Below are 18387 nucleotides of genomic sequence, written 5' to 3' on the forward strand. Positions count from 1 at the left end.
TGGCATAGTTTCCTCAGCCTCAAAGAATTCATACAATGGTGACAAGCTCGCCTACAGCTAATACACACTGTTTAACTGGGTCAGTGTTCCGCCACTTAATACTGCATACCAACGTGACACACACAGAACATTTTGCAAGACTACCTACAGACTTAAAAACATTGAAACTCTGTGTTCAGGCAATTTTTCATCAAGACTTCGAAGAACGTAACTGATCACAATGTTTACTCACAATGACGTGCAGTGGTATTACACACCATAGTTTAATCTCTGCTTCAACAACTGGGAAGACTACTACTTGTCCTCTCCTTTTAGAGGCGTAAGAATGTATATAACATGGAAAGCTCACTCACAATTTTGCCAGGTGAGGTAGAGGACTTGAAGTCTTCAGAATAAATCATTTCTTCATTAACTGTACTCTGATCTGGGCTTTCTGGCTGCCCGTGGCCCATCGTCTCCAATGGGACAGACTCAGCAACTAGACTGCCAAGCTCTTCTGGGACAGAGCTTTCACTGTTCAGACGAGAGCAAGGCGGCACTGGAGACCCTTCTTCACTGCCCGTTTCTGAGATGGAATAATGAGAGAAAAGAAACAGTGTAAGAATCTTCACTGGCTCAGATGCCTTCAGAGTAATTACTGTCTGCATATAACGTAGTAACTGTTATCAACCTATGCCAAATGGGTATGTGTTATTTCACTCACTAGACACTGACTTTCAAATACTTCGTATGAAAAAAGATGTTTACCAGAGAACTATGATTTAAAACTACCAAACATCTTGGTGATTGTCAAATGTCAAAACCAAAAAACTCCTCAGAATATGTTAACATTCTCCAGCCAACATACTGCAGAAATATTATTAGGGAAACCTGTCCTTCCAGTTAGCCGTGCGACAGCAAGAGTCACTATTAGTCCAAAGAAGTCATGGTGGAGCACGTAATCTACAAGTCAGATCTTGAATTTAGAATTGATTGCTTCCTTTACAGTTGCAGAGAACATTTTAATGTTGTGATTTCATCATGAGTCTCTCAAATGGCAATAAGTAAAATAATAAGTTGGGTTTTCAATATTCCTGTTTACTAAATTCCGCAGGAGTCACATTATGGAAGCAGCCATGAAGAACTATTTAATACTTGAGCAAAGGCTAGGGAGAGGAACTTCTTCTGAAGCAGGGCCATGCTCCAGTGCTTACTGGTAGACACAATTAACAGAAAGTAAATGTGTTTTCTCATCCAAGCCTCTGTCTTCAGCATGCTGAATTTTTCCTCATTGGAACTTAATGACTTGCAGACACGGCATCTTCAAAGTGTTTTCCAGATGACTAAAATCCACGAGGCTTTTCAATTACAAACGTAATAGGACATAAACCTGAATTCCCATAGCTCCTTGAAGGTGCAATCTCCTGCTTTCAACAGTGGAGGAAAAACTATTATTTTGAGAACAATCCCTGAAGTTTCATTTCTTTCTCCCAATGCTGTTCTCTGTGCTTCATGCTCAAAGTACGTTCCACTTAAGACATGAGTGATAAAACTGAAGCTCCTAAGGTTTGGGAACTTTTTTTCTCAGAATAGCATAATTCATACTAACTACACCCTAGCATACTTCAGTACAGTTGCAGATTTCAAACATTTACTGAACAGGGGTGAGTTCAGGGTAAGATCGGCAAAGGATCACGTAACATTTCTGTTCTGCAAAGACAGAAATGGATTTCACACTGTATGTAGAAACACACAAGAAGATACACAGCAAAACTGGAATTCACGTGTGACTAAGGTCTAAAATGGGGGTAAAAAGTACAGGGCCAAAGGCGTTAAAGACTGCAGAAACTGAGAAAAGAACCACCCACAGGATCACAGAATAAAAGAAGTGCAAACTCAGGCAATTATTCTGTCAGATTATGTTTGACTTGTGCTATTTGCATAAGTTCCTCCCAAAGTTCCTAGTACCTTTGGGCTCGGTTCTCAGATCCCCCAGTTCCTTCTTGGCTGCTTTGGTTTTAAGCAACTCTTTGTCCCAGGCAGCCAAAGCCTGCTTTTCTATCTGCCGTATTTCTGCTTCCTCCGCATCCAGGCGGCGTTTCCACTCCAACAATTCTTCAGCATGCTGTCGACGCTGCATCAGCTTCTGTTCTCGCTTAGTGAGGAACCTAACAGAGCAGAAGACAGTCAAAGACCCCCAAAACCAGACCCTCTATTGCCACAATTCCCAGAATTTTAGCTATTCACATTGTTTGCTAGGGAAATATCCGAACTATCGTCTCCTAGACTCCTGACATGTAAAGAAGACTTTATTTAGTTTGCAGTAAATAAAGCAGTATATTGTAAAATATACTTTAAAAGTGCTAATAATATATTCATTAAAATGAACGTGGTCAGTTCCTAGTTTTAGAACATGAGAAGTACCTTTGGCATGAAACTGGAACCCTCAAGAAAGCCGTGACTGTTAGAAAAATGAACCTATCTTTTTGCTAATTCCAATGACAGAGAAATATTGCGGCCCCAGTTGCCTCACAGTTCTTTCTAAATAACTATTTATAAGAGGTGTTCCTGTATTAATAATCCACCTGGAAGATTTACTGGAATTGCTGGAGCTTTTATCCTTCTTCCTTTGAGTACCACCTCTGGATTGCCACACTCGGAATGTTAATCATCGGCTGATGACATAAGGAGGGTAAGGATGTGGGACAGTTCTCCCACCTTACTAACAGACCTGGCTTCTAGTTTAAAACTAAGAGAAGAAAGAAAGCTCATGCTGAAAATCTGCAGATCTTTTTGATTGGTGACAAAGAGCTCTCAGGTGATGCACAAAACCTCAGAAATGAGGAAATTAATGTAAAATGTCACAAGCATGAGTAAGTTTGTGCACATATACTAGTTCTCCTTGCCTGCTACTGAACAGAATCACCTCTGGTCTTATACCTAGATATTAAAGTTATCAAGGAGATAGCATTCAGTCTTTAAGATAGTAACTGGAAAGTTAATATCAACTGCACACACTTGTAACGTGCCAGCTCTAGAGAAGAGTGTACATCAATCCATTCATCCCCTGACATGATATTCTGAATGTCATAGAATCGCTCTTCTGAAAACAAGATGGGTTTTGCCAGCTAGAGAGAGTGCTCCAAAGGGCACAGAAGGCGTGGTGCCTCAAAAAGCAGTCTTCAAAGTCCTGGGAGACTTTTCTTTGAAGGTGCCTTTATAATTTGTAGTTTTTGACACAACCCAAATGCTTAGCATTGATGTTTTTAAGCTGCAAAGCGGTTAACAATTCCATTTATGCTTTTTATCTCCCATGTTTCAAACAATCATTTTACATACAGAGACTGCAACAGCCAACTGGGTAAGCTGCAAGTCTCACCTGTTGAGGCACACTGCTTGTTTGCTCACTTAGTGTTGCTCTTTCTGTTCCTGGGAAAAATGAGTGGGCAGTTCATCAGAAAGATTAAGATTCTGATGATTCCTCCTTTAAGACAGATTCAGATCCGGTGGAAAAGTGATGATGTGAAGATAAAAGTTTCAGAAGCCAGGAAGAAATGCACACACACCTCTTTCCTATAGTCAGAGCAAGGGCAGATGAAAAGCAGCACCTCTATCAGCCTGCAATACCTGCCACCTTTCAGCTAGCAGATGCCACGATTGTCTGTATTTTTTAATCACTTCCTAGAGATAAGCATCAAACATCTACTCTTACAGAGTAAAAGTGACAGATTAATAACATTAAGAAGCTAGATTACCAGTGGTAATTGCACTACAAACGTAACAGACAGACACGTTTGTCTACGCTGTCTTTCACTAGCCCTGCCAGATTTATCAGCTCTTACTTTCAGATACGCATGGGTTCCAATTAATCAAGTAGGTCATATATTTGGAACTTGTTATGTAGGTCATTACTACGATAATTATCTCAATGCAGACTTTTTCTTCTTCCCTCACTAGTTGTTTCACCTCATCGGGGCAGGCAATTCCAGTTGGAATACAGTTCAAGAGAACAGCTGAAATAAATGGACACAAAGGTGCAAGACTCTTCAACAGCAACGCTGAATGAATTAACCCAGGAGGCCACAAGCAGGAGCAGAATTAACTAAATTATCATAAAACTAGTCACCATGTAAAGACCAACTAAATAAGAAAACTACAAGTTGGTCAAAAAGAGCACTGAAAGTGAAGAAAGAAGGTTCAAACATTCATGCTTTAGGAAGAAGAGGATTAAATGAGCACGGCTAAAGATGCAGACCCTTTTATAACCTAGGGGTTTAAAAGGTCAGAACCAGCACAAGGAAGCATGCATACTGCCTTAGCATTTACTACAGTCTAGAGGGTTCCAGTTGCAACACCAAGGGCACAATTCAGCCTCAACAGCAGGGGCACCTTCACAGGGAGAAAAAAAAAATAGAAATGGAAGAACCACATCTGGTATCTCCAAGGCAGGAAATCTACAGGAGCAAAGGGGAAGCAGAAGCACTCAGCTTACATCATCATAATTTCCAAAGTCTAACTATTTCTCTGGTGCTAAGGTCACATATTTGGTCTGCCTATTCCAAAAATAATAACCTGGGAGTGTTAACCTACAGCAGGACTGCATTTATATCAAACACACACAGATTTTAAATCCCAATTAGTGTTTCAACTGCTGTTCTGGAGTAGCAAATGGACAGTGGAAGTAAAGCAAACTGCCTGTCTGCTACTCAGAATGCAGCAGCAACAAGAGATTAATCTGAAACCGGTGTGGAAAGTGTCAAAACTGTTCAGTGATGAAGAACCTCTTGACTTTTTAGGACTGAACAGAGCATGCTCTATCAAAGAGTCTATCACTTGAGAAAGGTACAGTTACCTGACCAATTGGTTGTAGATATACAGCTGGAATTTGGGGTGGAGGTTGGGAAAACAGACACTGAGAGAGGCCCAGTGGTGAGACGTAAAGACAGAGAAGAAGTAGTGAACAGGAGAGCAGTGTCTACAAAATAAGGAGGAAGAGTTTAAAACTAAGCAAAAAAGGCAGGAAGAATGAGAAAAGGACAGCATCTAGCAAAGACTTTAAAATTAGTAGCATTTAGCCTAACACCTCGGGTAGAAAAATCGTACATTGTTATGCAGAAGGTAATAAGGACACATACACTTGTGCATAAGTTATAACACTCCATTTTCTGTTAGTTAAAGGCATGCTACTTTCACATTGCTCTGCTTTGCTTTAAATTTTTCAAGTTCTATTAGTCTGACACAAACTTCCACATGCACTGCCAATATCTCAACCTCAGCTTTTTGCAACTCATGCTATTCTAAACCTCGACAGAATATTATTTAGCATTAAGCTGCCTGTGTAGTACGCACAGCTTTGCCAGTTTGAAACTTAAAAACAGATAAACTTATTTAAAGAAACTCGAGCAAATCCAGAAGTAGTCTGAAATATTCAACTTCCAGCTGCTCTTTGATTTTGCAATAAAGCATGGACTTGGTCTCAGAATACTCACATAACGCCTCTTTCATTTCTGCAGAAAGATAATGCCTATATTTTCCTAAACTACATAAACTTAACACTGACTGAAATGTTACTTCCTAATGGAAGACTGTTTTAAGCTCATTCCTAGCATATTATTGTATTTATAGCAAAATATCATGCTCTGCACAGCTCTGTAGCAACTACAAAGCAGGGTAAGAAGCATATTAAAGAAAGCAAAAGCAAATGAGCATTTCATCAGTTCTTCTGCTGTACAAATTATCATTAAAGCTGCATATGCAAGGCAAGCATGGGCAGAGGGGTTAATTCTCTTTGACAGAGCATGCTCCTGTTCACATGCAGGCTATGCAGAATCATGAATTATTACTAAAACAGAACAACTCTTTCATTCTCCTTTTAACAGAAGCGATATTAGAGCTGTCTCATAGATAAGGAAGGGTCTCTCTAGTTCTCGTGCATTTTACTCATTCAGCTTCTTTCCATTGGCAGTATTACACAACTTGGCTTTCAAACAGACAGTTCCCTAAATATATTTTAAGTAAATATTATGTTAATGTTATTCTTAGGTACTTTATGAACAAGGATATAAAAATTAGGTATCAAGTTGGCACCATTTTTCAATCGATAAGCACACTATCAAGACAACCTGCAAGATGTGTGCAAAAGCTATGCAATCAATAAGACTGAAGTTCTGGGGAATAATTTACATTTACATAAAATACTTTGAGATTGTACAGCAATCAGACAAAACTATAAAATGAAAAAATGCATGACCATATACATTGCATCACACACAAGTACAACCTTCACTTGATGACTACTGATTATTCACAGTAATTTCTTCAGCTGGAATCCTGACACCTACCCTTTTGAAACATGTGCTCAGGATGACAAGCATTTTGGACTTGCAATAAAATATTCTTAAGGATAAAGCATGCTTTTGTATCTGTTATTACCCTCTGTAGTTCTAAAGAGATTCATTTACTAATATGTAATTCATACTGGAATTACAAGTGTTGCTTAGGAATAAAGTGAAGACTTCAAAAACAATACTGACTAAAAGGGCTACCTGAAAGAAAGTGGCAAAAGAAGATTTGAACACAAATATATTTATAATCTTTTACAGTATTAACATTAGTAGTAATATAATATCAAAATTCGTATGCTGTGATTTGGTTTTGTAACACAGTATTACCATTCAAAACTTTGTATGTTGTAACTGAAGGAAAAGGAAGACTTAAAGAACTTGCTCTGCTTGCAGGTCATCTCCACTCAGGTTTCCATGATTTTCCTTCTGAGCTTATTTCTGATTTCCCTCTTAAGCAATTTACCAACCTCAACACATACCTAGGGAAAGTTTGTTGCTATGCAAGTGGTGTTTTGCACACAACTCAGAATGCTAGGAGTTGTTTCAGAAATACAATCTTGCAGAAACTTGAAATACCATTTGTGATTTTGTTTTTTCAGTCCACTAGATCCTATCAGAAGGGTCAGAATAACAAAGCATCCAATTCAGGCTTGAATTTGGAGACTATTTAAACAGAATGTGGATTTGTTCTTCTTCCCCACACAGTACTTACACCAGTCCTCACTGTTTTAATGTTTTGGATTGTTTAATCTCCAGCATACACAAACATGCAGGTATAGGAAATGTCCTTCCCAAACGATTACATGCAACCAAGGTGCTAAGGAGTCACAGACAGCTTGTCTTAACAAACTGCAGCACTTGCTTTTTTTTTATGTTTGCTCTAACTGCTATGAGTTTCAAGAGAAAGGACATTACAAAGATCACCACATGAACTAAAATGTACACACATATCTTGGTTCTAATGAAAAAAAATGTTTAAGCAGAGAGTATTACTTGGCATTAACTGGCACAGGCCAGATTTCGAACGGGTTAACCTCAAGTAAGAATGGAGGGCTTCAAACTAACGAGCACACGCTGCTGACACTTGAAATGCTTAAAGCAAACGAAGCAGTTCCTGCACTGAGAAGGTCAAGAAACGATTTATTTGATTCAAAACAACTTAACAGGTGAAATCAACAGACTCAGCCTTAGTTTCCAGACACAGTAACTTCACACACACTTGATTACTTCCTCTGAAGACTAACAGCTGTTTTCAGCTTTTTTTTTTTTTCCAACCTGTGGACCACTTAAGAAATACAAAAAGTCTTAACTGTCTTCTCAGTCACACACAAGCTCCCCAGCTTTCTGTGAAACAGATATCAAACTCAGTTACTAGTTTTCCACAAGATTATCATTGCTGACTGCCAGAATAACTTATACTTCAATATCAGATAGAGATTGCCACTGTAATTGCAGTCTCGATCCCTGTATCTGTATTTATTTTCCTTTAAAATAAAAGTGAAAAGAAGAAATAGAAGATATAGAGACCACTTTCATCACTTGATTTAAGGTATTTCATTGTAAGAAGTCTGACAAGATGCAATGTTTAGCTGAAGTCAATTCATTCTCCTGCCAAGTACAGATGTCATAATCTCTTAAACTGATATGCTCTTACTGACTCCAATCTCTGTACTCATGAAAAAAAAAACAAACATAACCTGTACAACACTCTTTTCAGAGATTAATATAGCTCTACCAATGCTTATAATCAATTCTTTTTCAGGCTGATTCTGAAAAGACATCACTGTACGTCATATCAACACCACTGTAGTCTTTCTATTATAACCATTTCTAGTGCAGATACTGGCTGAACTGATTTGTTTTTACTAAAATAGTAAAGCTTTGTAATAGAAAAGAAAACTTAGTTACTTCTCATCCATTCTGCTGCGCATTTTTTTAAGTTTCTGCATGATGCTACTGGTCTCACTGCTGGAGATTGATATTGGGGAAGGGCTGCGTGTTTCTGCATCGGTTGGAAGTGGGCTGGAAGCATTGCTCTGCTTGATATCATCCTCACTGGGAAGCTCCTGCAATCATACATTTAAAAAACCAAAAACAACAACCTTAGAAGCATGGAAATTTAACCTTTTTCTTTTTAGTTTATTTTTAAACTGTGTTAATCGATCTCACTTATACTCAGATTATATTAAATAATACTTCAGGTTATGTCTGTCCACCTACTATTTTAACTTTATCTTCCAACTTCATTTCATTAGAAAACATTTTTTGTACACTTTTTCCCCAACACAAATTAAGTTCTCCCTTGACTCTTAACTAGAACAAAAAATCCTACAAGAATTCAGTTACCCAAACAGGAAACTAGTCCTCTCATTATTATTAAACTTGCATTTCCAGAATTTTGCAAGGATTCAGGTCATTACCAAACCCTGTCTTGATCTCAGAATCCCAGAATGGTTTGGGTTGGAAGGGACCTTTAAGATCACCTACTTCAAATCCCCTGCTATAGGCAGGTACACCTCCCACCAGAATATGTTGCTCACAGCCCCATCCAGCCTGGCCTTGAACACCTCCAAAGAGAGGACATCCACAGCCTGTCTGGGCAACCTGTGTGTCAGTGCTGAAGATGTAAGAAACTTAAATAAACACTGAAACACAGAAAGCAGCAAGCTTATGTTTTGGAACTTACATTTTAGTTCTTTTATCGGATAAGTAATCAAACAGAATAAGAATCCAAGAGACCCAAAAATCCTTCAGCTGATATTCCCAAAGTCATTACCAAAGCCTGAGAATTAACCATAGAGTCACAGAGTTGTTTGAGTTAGAAGGGCCTCTTAAAGGCCGCCAGGTCCAACTCCCCTGCAGTGAAAAGGGACACTCACAGCTCCATCAGTGCCCAGAGCCCCATCCATCCAGCCTGACTTTGGCTGTCTGCAGGGACAGGGCACCACCACCTCTCTGGGCAGCCTGTGCCTCTGCCTCACCACCTTTATTACAACAAAGTTCATCCTTATACCCAGTCTAAATTTCCCCTCTTAGTTTGAAACCATTTCTCCTTGTCCTATCACAGCAGAGCCTCCTAAAGAATCTGTCACCTTCCTTCTTGTTTTAACTGGACAGTAGACAAGACATTTGCTAATACTCTTCCACACACATTTCCTCAAACAACAACTTGAAGAAGATAAAGAGAGAGAATTACTGGAATAAACAGGATCAGACAGTTTAAGCAGATAAAGTTCCCAAGTGATAGGTGCAATCTAGTAGCTTTGAAGCCAGTAGCTGAGTTAAATACCAGCTGCACAAAGAGGGAAGACTCAGGCTCCCGTACTGAACACTTACGAGCTTGTTTTCTCCCGCAGATTTCAGTTTTTCCTGCAGTTTCATTGTAGTCTGACGGATTCGTTCTATCTCTGCCTGCTGTTTAAGGATTAGCTGCCTCTCCCTCCGAGCAGCCTTGTTAGCCTCTTGAAGACGCTTAATTTCTGCCTTTTAGGTATAAAAGATTAAGCAAAAGAACTTTGACAGGCAGCTCTCCAACACATTCTGAAACTCTCAGTGACCATGATATGAGATTAAAGTTACCAAAACTGTGATGAAATAATTAGCCTACAGTTCCAGCAGCAGAGAACAAAAGATCAATTATTACGTCCAGGTCTCAACCCAATTAATGATATAGAAGAACCCTTTAAAACAACATGTTAAATATTATCAAAAGGTAAATAATCATACGGTGAGGAATAACGCTGGTTTTCTATCCCGAAGCCTGGCACAGAGCTGTCAGTTCTTAACTTCTACAGTTTCCAAAGCATGGAAAGACTACACAGGAGTTTCAACAGGATTTTCCTAGAAAGCATCCGTTACCTTTTCCTGCTGCAATCTCCGCAGAAGACCACGCTGCCTCTTTCGAATAGGGGGCATCTTATCGTCCTCTCCCTTGTCTCGCAAATGCCTGCGAGGCAGATTGGAAGAGATAATCAAATAAGAAAAAAGAAAAAACAAAACAAAACCAACAACACAAGTGAACAACAACAGTCTTTTACCTTCAAAAATAAATTACACTTTTTCACCTGCAGAAGAGTATGCACGTTCTTGAATTAAGATTTGTGAAGTAATGGATGGGCACTACCTTCTCTAAGATAAAACACTGGATGTTCTCCTGTTTCTGTGAAATCCCTCCATCTATTCACGTTCAACTTAAACATCAAAGCACACTTACAAACTGAGTTCTGCTCTTTCCAAGTGGCAATAACATTTGCGTAGATTACAAAAGTCAGAAGATTTGTTCAACCACGGATACTTAATCAGGGAGGAGTGGGTAGAAGAAAAGTATTACCAAAAACACATAAGTAGGAGATTTTAAAAACAAAACTATCAGTCAGCAACAGTGTATACTCAACACCATCTTACTTCTTCTGGTGTTCCAACCACGCTAACTCAGCCTTTGTCTTCTCTTTGAGAGCCTTCTCCCGGAGCCGAAGTAGTGAGGACTGATGAGCTGCTCTCATTTCCTCCTCTTTCATGTACTGTCTTACCATCTCCATTGTAAATTTAGAGAAACTATCTTGCTCTCCTGAGAAAGGCATGCTTAGCTCCTGAAAGGCAAGGCAAATTTGTCGTGGTTTGTTAATAGAGAAATTTCAAAGCTTTTTACAAGTACAAGCTGTGTGTATGCACATGGTTCAGTGTAAGAAGGGAATCTGTTTTTTCTCTCTGAGCTAACATATGACCAGCTTTTTCTGCCCTACGCTGCATGACAGTTTTAGGATGTCTCCTCATTAGAGTAAGAAGCAGCATCTGCTTGTACCTGCCAGATGTGAGCAGGAGTACTAGGAAGAATTCATCCACTGGGTTTTTATAACCTACCTCAAAACACCACTCTTCTTCTCTAAAGCCAGAGGAGAAAAGGTAGAGGCCCGTAAGGACTGTTCCACAAAACAGATCACCTTACTTGCACAACAGTGACATAAAGGATGTTCATACAACTCTTATGTTTTCAAATGCTCAAAGAACCAATGTTTGTAAACACAAGCCACACAGAAAAGCTCAACAAACTCACGAGCCTAACTAAACAGTGACAATTAATCTATCTTCACTATGGTCACTTGACACACCTTGATAGATGACAGAGCGTTTTTTTCTGGGGAGACTTCCTCATCAGAATCATCACGATTACCACGTTTCTTCTCCAAGTTAATTCTACGATGACTTTCAGAGGGCAGCAAAGACCGAAAAGACTTCTCTTCAATCTCATCCTCAGTCATAGACTCATCAAATTTCAGGGAATACTCGGTTGCAATGGAAGCAGAATCTGAGGGAAGTGGGTTAATGCTCAAGTATGTATCACACAGGTCGTTTTACTGTCTCAACCCAGTAAAGCCACAAAGGTAGGAAAGACAGGGAGAGAAATCCTCTAATGCAAAAAAAGATCATAACTTTCAGAATCATTACATACAAATACAGCTAACCTTTTTCATCTGGCAGTGATAAAATACTATCACTTGGCAAGGAATCATCCGCAGCAGTATGAGCCTGCTCTTCAATGCTGCTAGTTATCTTTTCACGACGGGGAAGTTTTTTCTCATTCTCTTTAGAAGATGGGATGGAAGGACTTTCTTGGTGACCGTTGGTACCACTGTTTCATCAAAAAAAATATATATATTTTTAATTAAGATACTACTTTACACACCTCAGAACATTTATTTTACATTACTACTGTGCACATCAGTGATTAACACCCCAGCAATGTTAAGGTTTAATATCCACTTTCTCTCTTTAAAAAGAAAAAAAAACCGAAACTTGGAGGAAGCTTCTCAAAATGCTTTGCAAGCATTTTCAAAACCCAGTTCCTTCTTACAGCAGGAAAAAAAAGAAGAAAAACAAACCTAATCTCTTCTTACCTCCGATCATGAACCTTTGATCTCGAGGACTCCGAATAACTATCAAATGCTGATGAGTAAGTCTGTTTTGAGTCACCTGCCTCTTTACCTTGTGACATGGCAGCAGTCTCACATTTCCTGAGAAGAGACAACACTTGAGGTAAACCTACACTGCCTTAAATACTGACATAGATTCCATAAGCTTTTATCAGTTTAGCAGAAGTAATAGCTAGAATTTATAAGAAAATACTTAAAACCTAGACAAGTTAAATCATCTCATGAAATACCTAGTGCATCTTTTCCTACTCTTTTATAAAGAGCTACAAAGAATCAGTTAATATCTCTCCTTTGGGGTACACTATAAAGGACACAGAGACGGAATCTAAGTTCTTAAATGTTCACACACTATGAAATATTACAGTTTTCTTTGAGAATATGCAAAGCAAAAACTAACGAATCTTACTCCCCTCCTCCCAAGATACAAAACATTTGACAAAACCTGTTTGGATCAGCTCGGGCTCTCAGTTGTTTCATGAACTCTGAGTGATGCTGCCGCTGATGGTCAAATAAACTGGTGACTGGAGCACTGACAGTATCTGAGATCTGGGTTCGTGCCAGCTCCGTCATCTGAGTACAATAACAAAGGAACACAATGAGCTTTTCACTACCAACATGTTTTTGAAACAAATAGTCCTTCTTGCAGGCAATTTATATTGAATGAATGCATAAGACTGTTTTGAGACGTTTGTAATTACACACATTTCAATTTTGGTGTTAGGAGATGCTTTGTATATACATCTTATTTAATTTATGGGTAGTGGAATTATTAACATGAAGCTATAGACGTGCATGACCTGTATCATAATCTGATCAATTTAACTAGATCACTAGAATGACCACCATGCAACAGAACATTTTGGATCTATTATTACATTAGTCTTTAAAAACAGGAAAAAAAAACAACAACATATTTTCATTAGAAAGCATATTATGCCCACAGATAAATATTATTTTCACTGGAATGGAAGAAACAAGTTTAAATTCCAACACCACACAAGCTTCCACGTTCCATGTTTCACATCAGCAGATGCCCACAAATCCCCCTACTTTCCTAGTGTGATTTTCATATGAAATAGATACAGGTTCAACCCAATGGAGTATAATGCTTACAAATTATAGATGTTATGCTCATGATCACCACTCTTTCCTGTAAGAACAAAATTCTGCATGGTCAGTTAACTGGAAGACCATGAGCAGCACAATCAGGGATTTAGGGCTGCCAACCAACTTCTAAGTAGTGATGCTAGAAACACTCCTTTGAAGTCCTATTATTTGGCACATTATGAAGGTGGAGAAGCTGTACTGACTGAACAGAGCATAATCTAGAGGCAGCAACTGAAGTAATACTGAAATTAAAACAGCTTTTTATTTCACTCAGGATCTCACCTCACGAACCTGGTGACCTGTGTCTGTATTGAGAAGTGCAGTTTCCACCTGCTTGGCTGCAGCCTTGCACATGGTCTCCTGCAGCACTTCTACAGCCTCCTGTCGTGACTGGACCAGATGCTGCAGTGTCTCTGCATGGGCCTAAGCAAAAAATACACATAGTTCAGCCCTTCAAAATTTTCTGTCTATAGTAAGTACTATAGTATAGTACTGTCTATAGTATGGTACAGCATTTCTCAAAGCCTGCAAAAAAGTTTGAAATTGACACCACAAGCCTGTTTTGTTTTGTTTTTTCCAGTTATATTCAATTCCTTCACCACAGCTTCAGATTAAGAACATTCATAGGCACAGATTTACTTACAACACTTTTGCTCTTACACACTCCATGTTTTGAGAGCAGCATTACCTGAGCTGCCTTCTGCATTGTCTCTTCCAGTTGTCTCTGACTTTCTAAGGCTTCTTGTTCAGCCTTGATTTTCCAAAGAGCTAAGTCCCGTTCATGACGCTGCTGTTGTGCCTACAGATCAGAAAGATATGTTTTAAGCATGGAGAGTAAATGCAAGAACTTTTTTTTTTTTGCCTTAGCCACTTGCTGCAATTACTTTTGTAAGACAAAAGCATAATTCATCCCTTTTATTTATTTATTTTAATCTTACAAGAAAATTAATCAAATTAGGAATACCAGTACAAGAAAATATCTTTCCCACTACCTTTAGAATCTGAGCCAAAGAAACGCTCTCTTGCTGGGCCAGTGATATGCCTCGTACTTGTTCGACATCCGAAAGCTGTCGCACAGACTCTTCCATGGCAGTAAGGTAGTTCAATTCTGCTGAGAAACGATGCTGAAGACCAACAGGGGAGAAGCGCATACATCCTGAAGGACAGGATTTAGCTGTCAGACTCTGTCGTGCTTCATTGCCTCGCATCATAAAATAATCAAAAATAAAACAGCTCTGGAAGTAGTGCATCTTTAAGAGAACTCACCACTCGCTGAGGGTACTCCTGCTGCAGGCCTAGCAGTTCCCAGACTCAAGTCAGAGAAGACTAGGTGAGGCTTCAGCCCTGATGCTGCACTTCCAGAAAAGCCAGAAGGTGACTTGGCTCTCTCTGCTGTATTAACTACAGAATCAAACTGCATCATTTTCTGGGAACCTGGAGATGGGGAAGAAGTTGGCATCTTCTGAGATCTTCCCTTGTCTGAGAAACTGACAGAGAAAACAAGAAAGAAAGGTGTCAACATTCTCTCAATTCATCATCTGATAAGATGACAAAAGAGAAGCTGTAACTTAGCTTTCAGAAATACAGATCTATGTAGAAGGCCTATTCTTTTACAGTTTGCACAGGCCCAGTATGTCTTTATGAAATGACTTCATGAAATGGGTTATGTACCTATATTCCAGTTTAGAGCTAAGCTGCTACAGCATACTATTTTCTCTCAAGTACTCAGCACACATCAAAAAACAAATAACTCAGTATGTATTCTGATACAATCACAGTAAAATCTGTGATGATCATTAAAATAAGGGCAAGAAAATACAGTCACCCTAGTAAATAATGCTGTCTGATGTGAATAGGAGTCTTTGTTCACAACACTGATTCAGCCTTCCTGCAGAATCATGGAGTGATGACTAAAAGAGAACAGGAGCCTCAGGAACTTGGTCCATGGTCTGGTATCTGGATAACAAGACACCACTGCCTATAGCCAGGCAAGCTGTTTCAATATCTCCTGTTAGGAACCTGGCATCTGAAAGTCAGGACACTTGTATGTGCATCTGTTCTGAGAGTCTGAGGAAAGAACTTGTTTTCAGTCCAGAAATTCAGGGCAATATTTTTCTATTTTGGAGTATGATGAGCAGTAGTTTTAAAAAGCAAACAAGCTATCATCATATTGATATAACTGTGTTGATATGTGATAAGCCACTGCACTGCATCTTGATGTCTTTCACAAAAATGCAATGAAATGTTGAAAGGCCAAAAGGTGATTTAAACAGCAAAAATATTACATTTCCTGTTGGAGAAAACTAAAGACTTTCAAACATACAGAAAATGATGCAGACACTTCCTAGATCTACTATTCCTATTTTATTCTGCCAAGAACAATCAACAGTAGCTGTCTGAATCCCTTAGGAAGAAGTTCAGCTGTGCATGCTTGGCACATCTTAAGAGGGCAAAGGACCTTTCAAACCAAATACTAAGTATAAGTGAAAGCCATGAGTGTAAGTTAAAACCTCAGAACCATTCTATATCCACACGGTGAGCATGAGATCATTACTTATTGCTTTTTAGAAAAATGTGCAATGAAAAATACGCTGAGTGTATTTTGTAATGGTTTTCATTGCCCAATTAGCCAACAAGCTGCATTCATAACCAGTTAAACTGGAAAATTGTTTTTTTTCCTGACTTTATACTCTTTCCCGAGGTGTGGTTCATTTGATAAAAGCATCACTTCACAGAGCTGGATAGGCTTATGAGTATTATTTAGTCATACACAAGTCTAGCCAAAAAGATCTGTTTCATAATACAGAGATCAAGACAACTACATACAGATTGACTACCTACTATTTTCCCCTCTTCTTAAAAGAAGCATTTGTTGGAAAGGAAAATAAAACTTTATTTTAATGCTTAAAGGTACTGAAAGAGCCACGATGCTGGCCAATTTCCCTTACAAAAACAGAGGGGCATTTGAGGGATGCATGGGTAGGTAGAAATCACTGTTTCCCATTTTCTCTTACTACAGCTTTCAACTTTGGCCTTCCATAACTTATAAAATACAGGAAAAGGTTACTGCATGTTCATCCTACCAGCATTTGTACATTTATATTACCTTCCTTCCACATATCTAGAAACACAACCTGCTGTATCACAAGCCATCCTATATTCACACACTTCATGTTACCTCAACATGGAGTGTTCAGACAAATTTTCTATTGTGTTGTCTGTATCCGTGTTCTGCTCGTAGTCTTTGTTAGAAAGTCTGCTACTCAATGAGGACTTCTTTGCTTGGTGGGATCCCCGCTCTAATTCAGACTGCATCTTTTCTTCTCCCGCAGAAATGTGGTGAGAACTTCCACTGAAAGACTCCAACCCTAAGAATGAACAATGTTGTTAGCTGGTTTAGGAAGGGAACAACTTATCACTATTTTTGTAATTTCCTTGCCTACGTAGTTCAGGACAACTGCATGTTAACATCAGAGAAATATAAGAGGCAAGAAAATTTAGGAAAGAACCACTAGAGGAAAACATCCTACCAATGTTAGATTATTGCCTCTAGATACACAGAAAGGCTGCAGCTTTCATAGCAAGAAAATCCTACAACTTTCTTCCAAAAACACAAATATCCTACAGTCAAAGAGCTCCACTTACGTTCTTTTTTCCCTCTCTTTTTCGATGAAGTAGATGAGTGAGAAGATGCTGCAGATCTGGGTCCAGATGAATGCTGAGATGCAAGCTCGACAGATCGAGATTCGTGGGGAGACTTCGCACTAGGAAGTTCTTCCAGAATGCTTGAATTACTGCTGTTTGCAACACTAAAAAGAAACAGACTGACAGTGATTAACTAAGGACTTCCAAGTCCTCCATTACACTGTGTACAAAAAGTTTGAGAGAGAAGACTAAAACTGCACTAAATAGCTCAGCTTGAAAGGCACTGATTCTTTAACAGAAAACTACGACAGCTAAGACATTAGCCAGTCCTAATTTGATGTAGTGGAAGCATTTTAAAACTTTCATTTCTTTCCATAACTTTCACAAGCACTAACCAATTAAGCATTCTAACAGCCACACAAGAGCTAATTCTCACTCAGCTACAAAAAGTAAGCTACCAGCCAGACCAAGAAAGAACAACAATCAAGCAAAGATTGGGAATATTCTACTCTAACCTTCGTGTCTAAAAGCCACACTGCTTGTCAAGTTAACTGCAAGATCATACAGAAATATCTGACAAACACATTTTGCATTAACTGCATTCTTTCTAACGCTGCATTTTGATTTTATAGAAAGCCAAACTCAGTTACCTGAGGTCACGTGCAATCTTTTTGTCTGTTAAAGTGCTGCTTCCCAGTGATGAGGCAAAGTCATCTTCATAAGAAACAATGCTCTCTGGAGGGCTCTGGGTAGGGTGTAAAGGGTGCAGAAGGGAAGATCCTCCTTCTGATCTTTCATTAAACACTGAAGTGAGGACAAAGAGAACAGAAGAGAGAAAAATAACTCTGAATACAACATGTATCATGTGAGTAAATAAAGCCGTAGAGGTCAAAATGCTTCCAACCACAGTGAGCTTGAAATGTCTCCTTTCAAATACAAGAAACATCAGGAGAACAACAGTACAGGTATCACAGCAGCTTTAACACAAAACAGGCTAATTTCATAAACTACTGAACATTCCATTAACACACTCCAGACAAAACACTTCTGAAGAACATACTCCTTGAGAGTCATCAGCAGAAAGTTTCAATGCAATCACGTTTACTGTTAAGAGATATTAGAAAAAAGTATTAATAAAGAAAAAAAGAAAAAAAACAAGATTAAAACGACCTTCTCCAAAGAGGCTCCTCCTCATAAATGAAGATCTGAAGGAAAAGGAAAGAGGAGTGATGTACAAATAATCTAATTCCCTCAAAAGTTGGGATTTTCTTCCTCAGGAAATGAGGCACGGGGAAAAAAAATAAAGGAAGAAAGGGAGGGGATCATTTATCCTCCAAAAATTGAATTCAAACATTACAGAGATTAACGTTTGATACATCTCA

General features: G+C 38.8%; 1 protein-coding gene across 1 annotated transcript in view; it reads right to left on the reverse strand.

Annotated features, from left to right (window-relative positions):
- The window catches only part of CEP350 (centrosomal protein 350), a 61283-nt gene that overhangs the window by 19816 nt on the left and 23080 nt on the right, over positions 1-18387 (reverse strand). Inside the window, exons 13-29 of the mRNA XM_065744977.1 lie at positions 17656-17809; positions 17006-17157; positions 16539-16728; positions 14627-14847; positions 14353-14516; positions 14049-14159; positions 13643-13783; positions 12696-12823; positions 12218-12334; positions 11786-11952; positions 11432-11628; positions 10728-10912; positions 10182-10269; positions 9660-9806; positions 8232-8389; positions 1948-2147; positions 354-565 (exon numbers count right to left, since the gene is read on the reverse strand). Coding sequence (XP_065601049.1) covers positions 354-565; positions 1948-2147; positions 8232-8389; positions 9660-9806; positions 10182-10269; positions 10728-10912; positions 11432-11628; positions 11786-11952; positions 12218-12334; positions 12696-12823; positions 13643-13783; positions 14049-14159; positions 14353-14516; positions 14627-14847; positions 16539-16728; positions 17006-17157; positions 17656-17809 — 2732 coding nt within the window. The remainder of the gene's footprint in view (positions 1-353; positions 566-1947; positions 2148-8231; positions 8390-9659; positions 9807-10181; positions 10270-10727; positions 10913-11431; positions 11629-11785; positions 11953-12217; positions 12335-12695; positions 12824-13642; positions 13784-14048; positions 14160-14352; positions 14517-14626; positions 14848-16538; positions 16729-17005; positions 17158-17655; positions 17810-18387) is intronic.

Source organism: Cyrtonyx montezumae, unplaced genomic scaffold, assembly GCF_038088225.1.
Source record: "Cyrtonyx montezumae isolate F1298 unplaced genomic scaffold, pur_monq_1.0 scaffold_1, whole genome shotgun sequence".
In the NCBI taxonomy this organism is placed as follows: domain Eukaryota; kingdom Metazoa; phylum Chordata; class Aves; order Galliformes; family Odontophoridae; genus Cyrtonyx; species Cyrtonyx montezumae.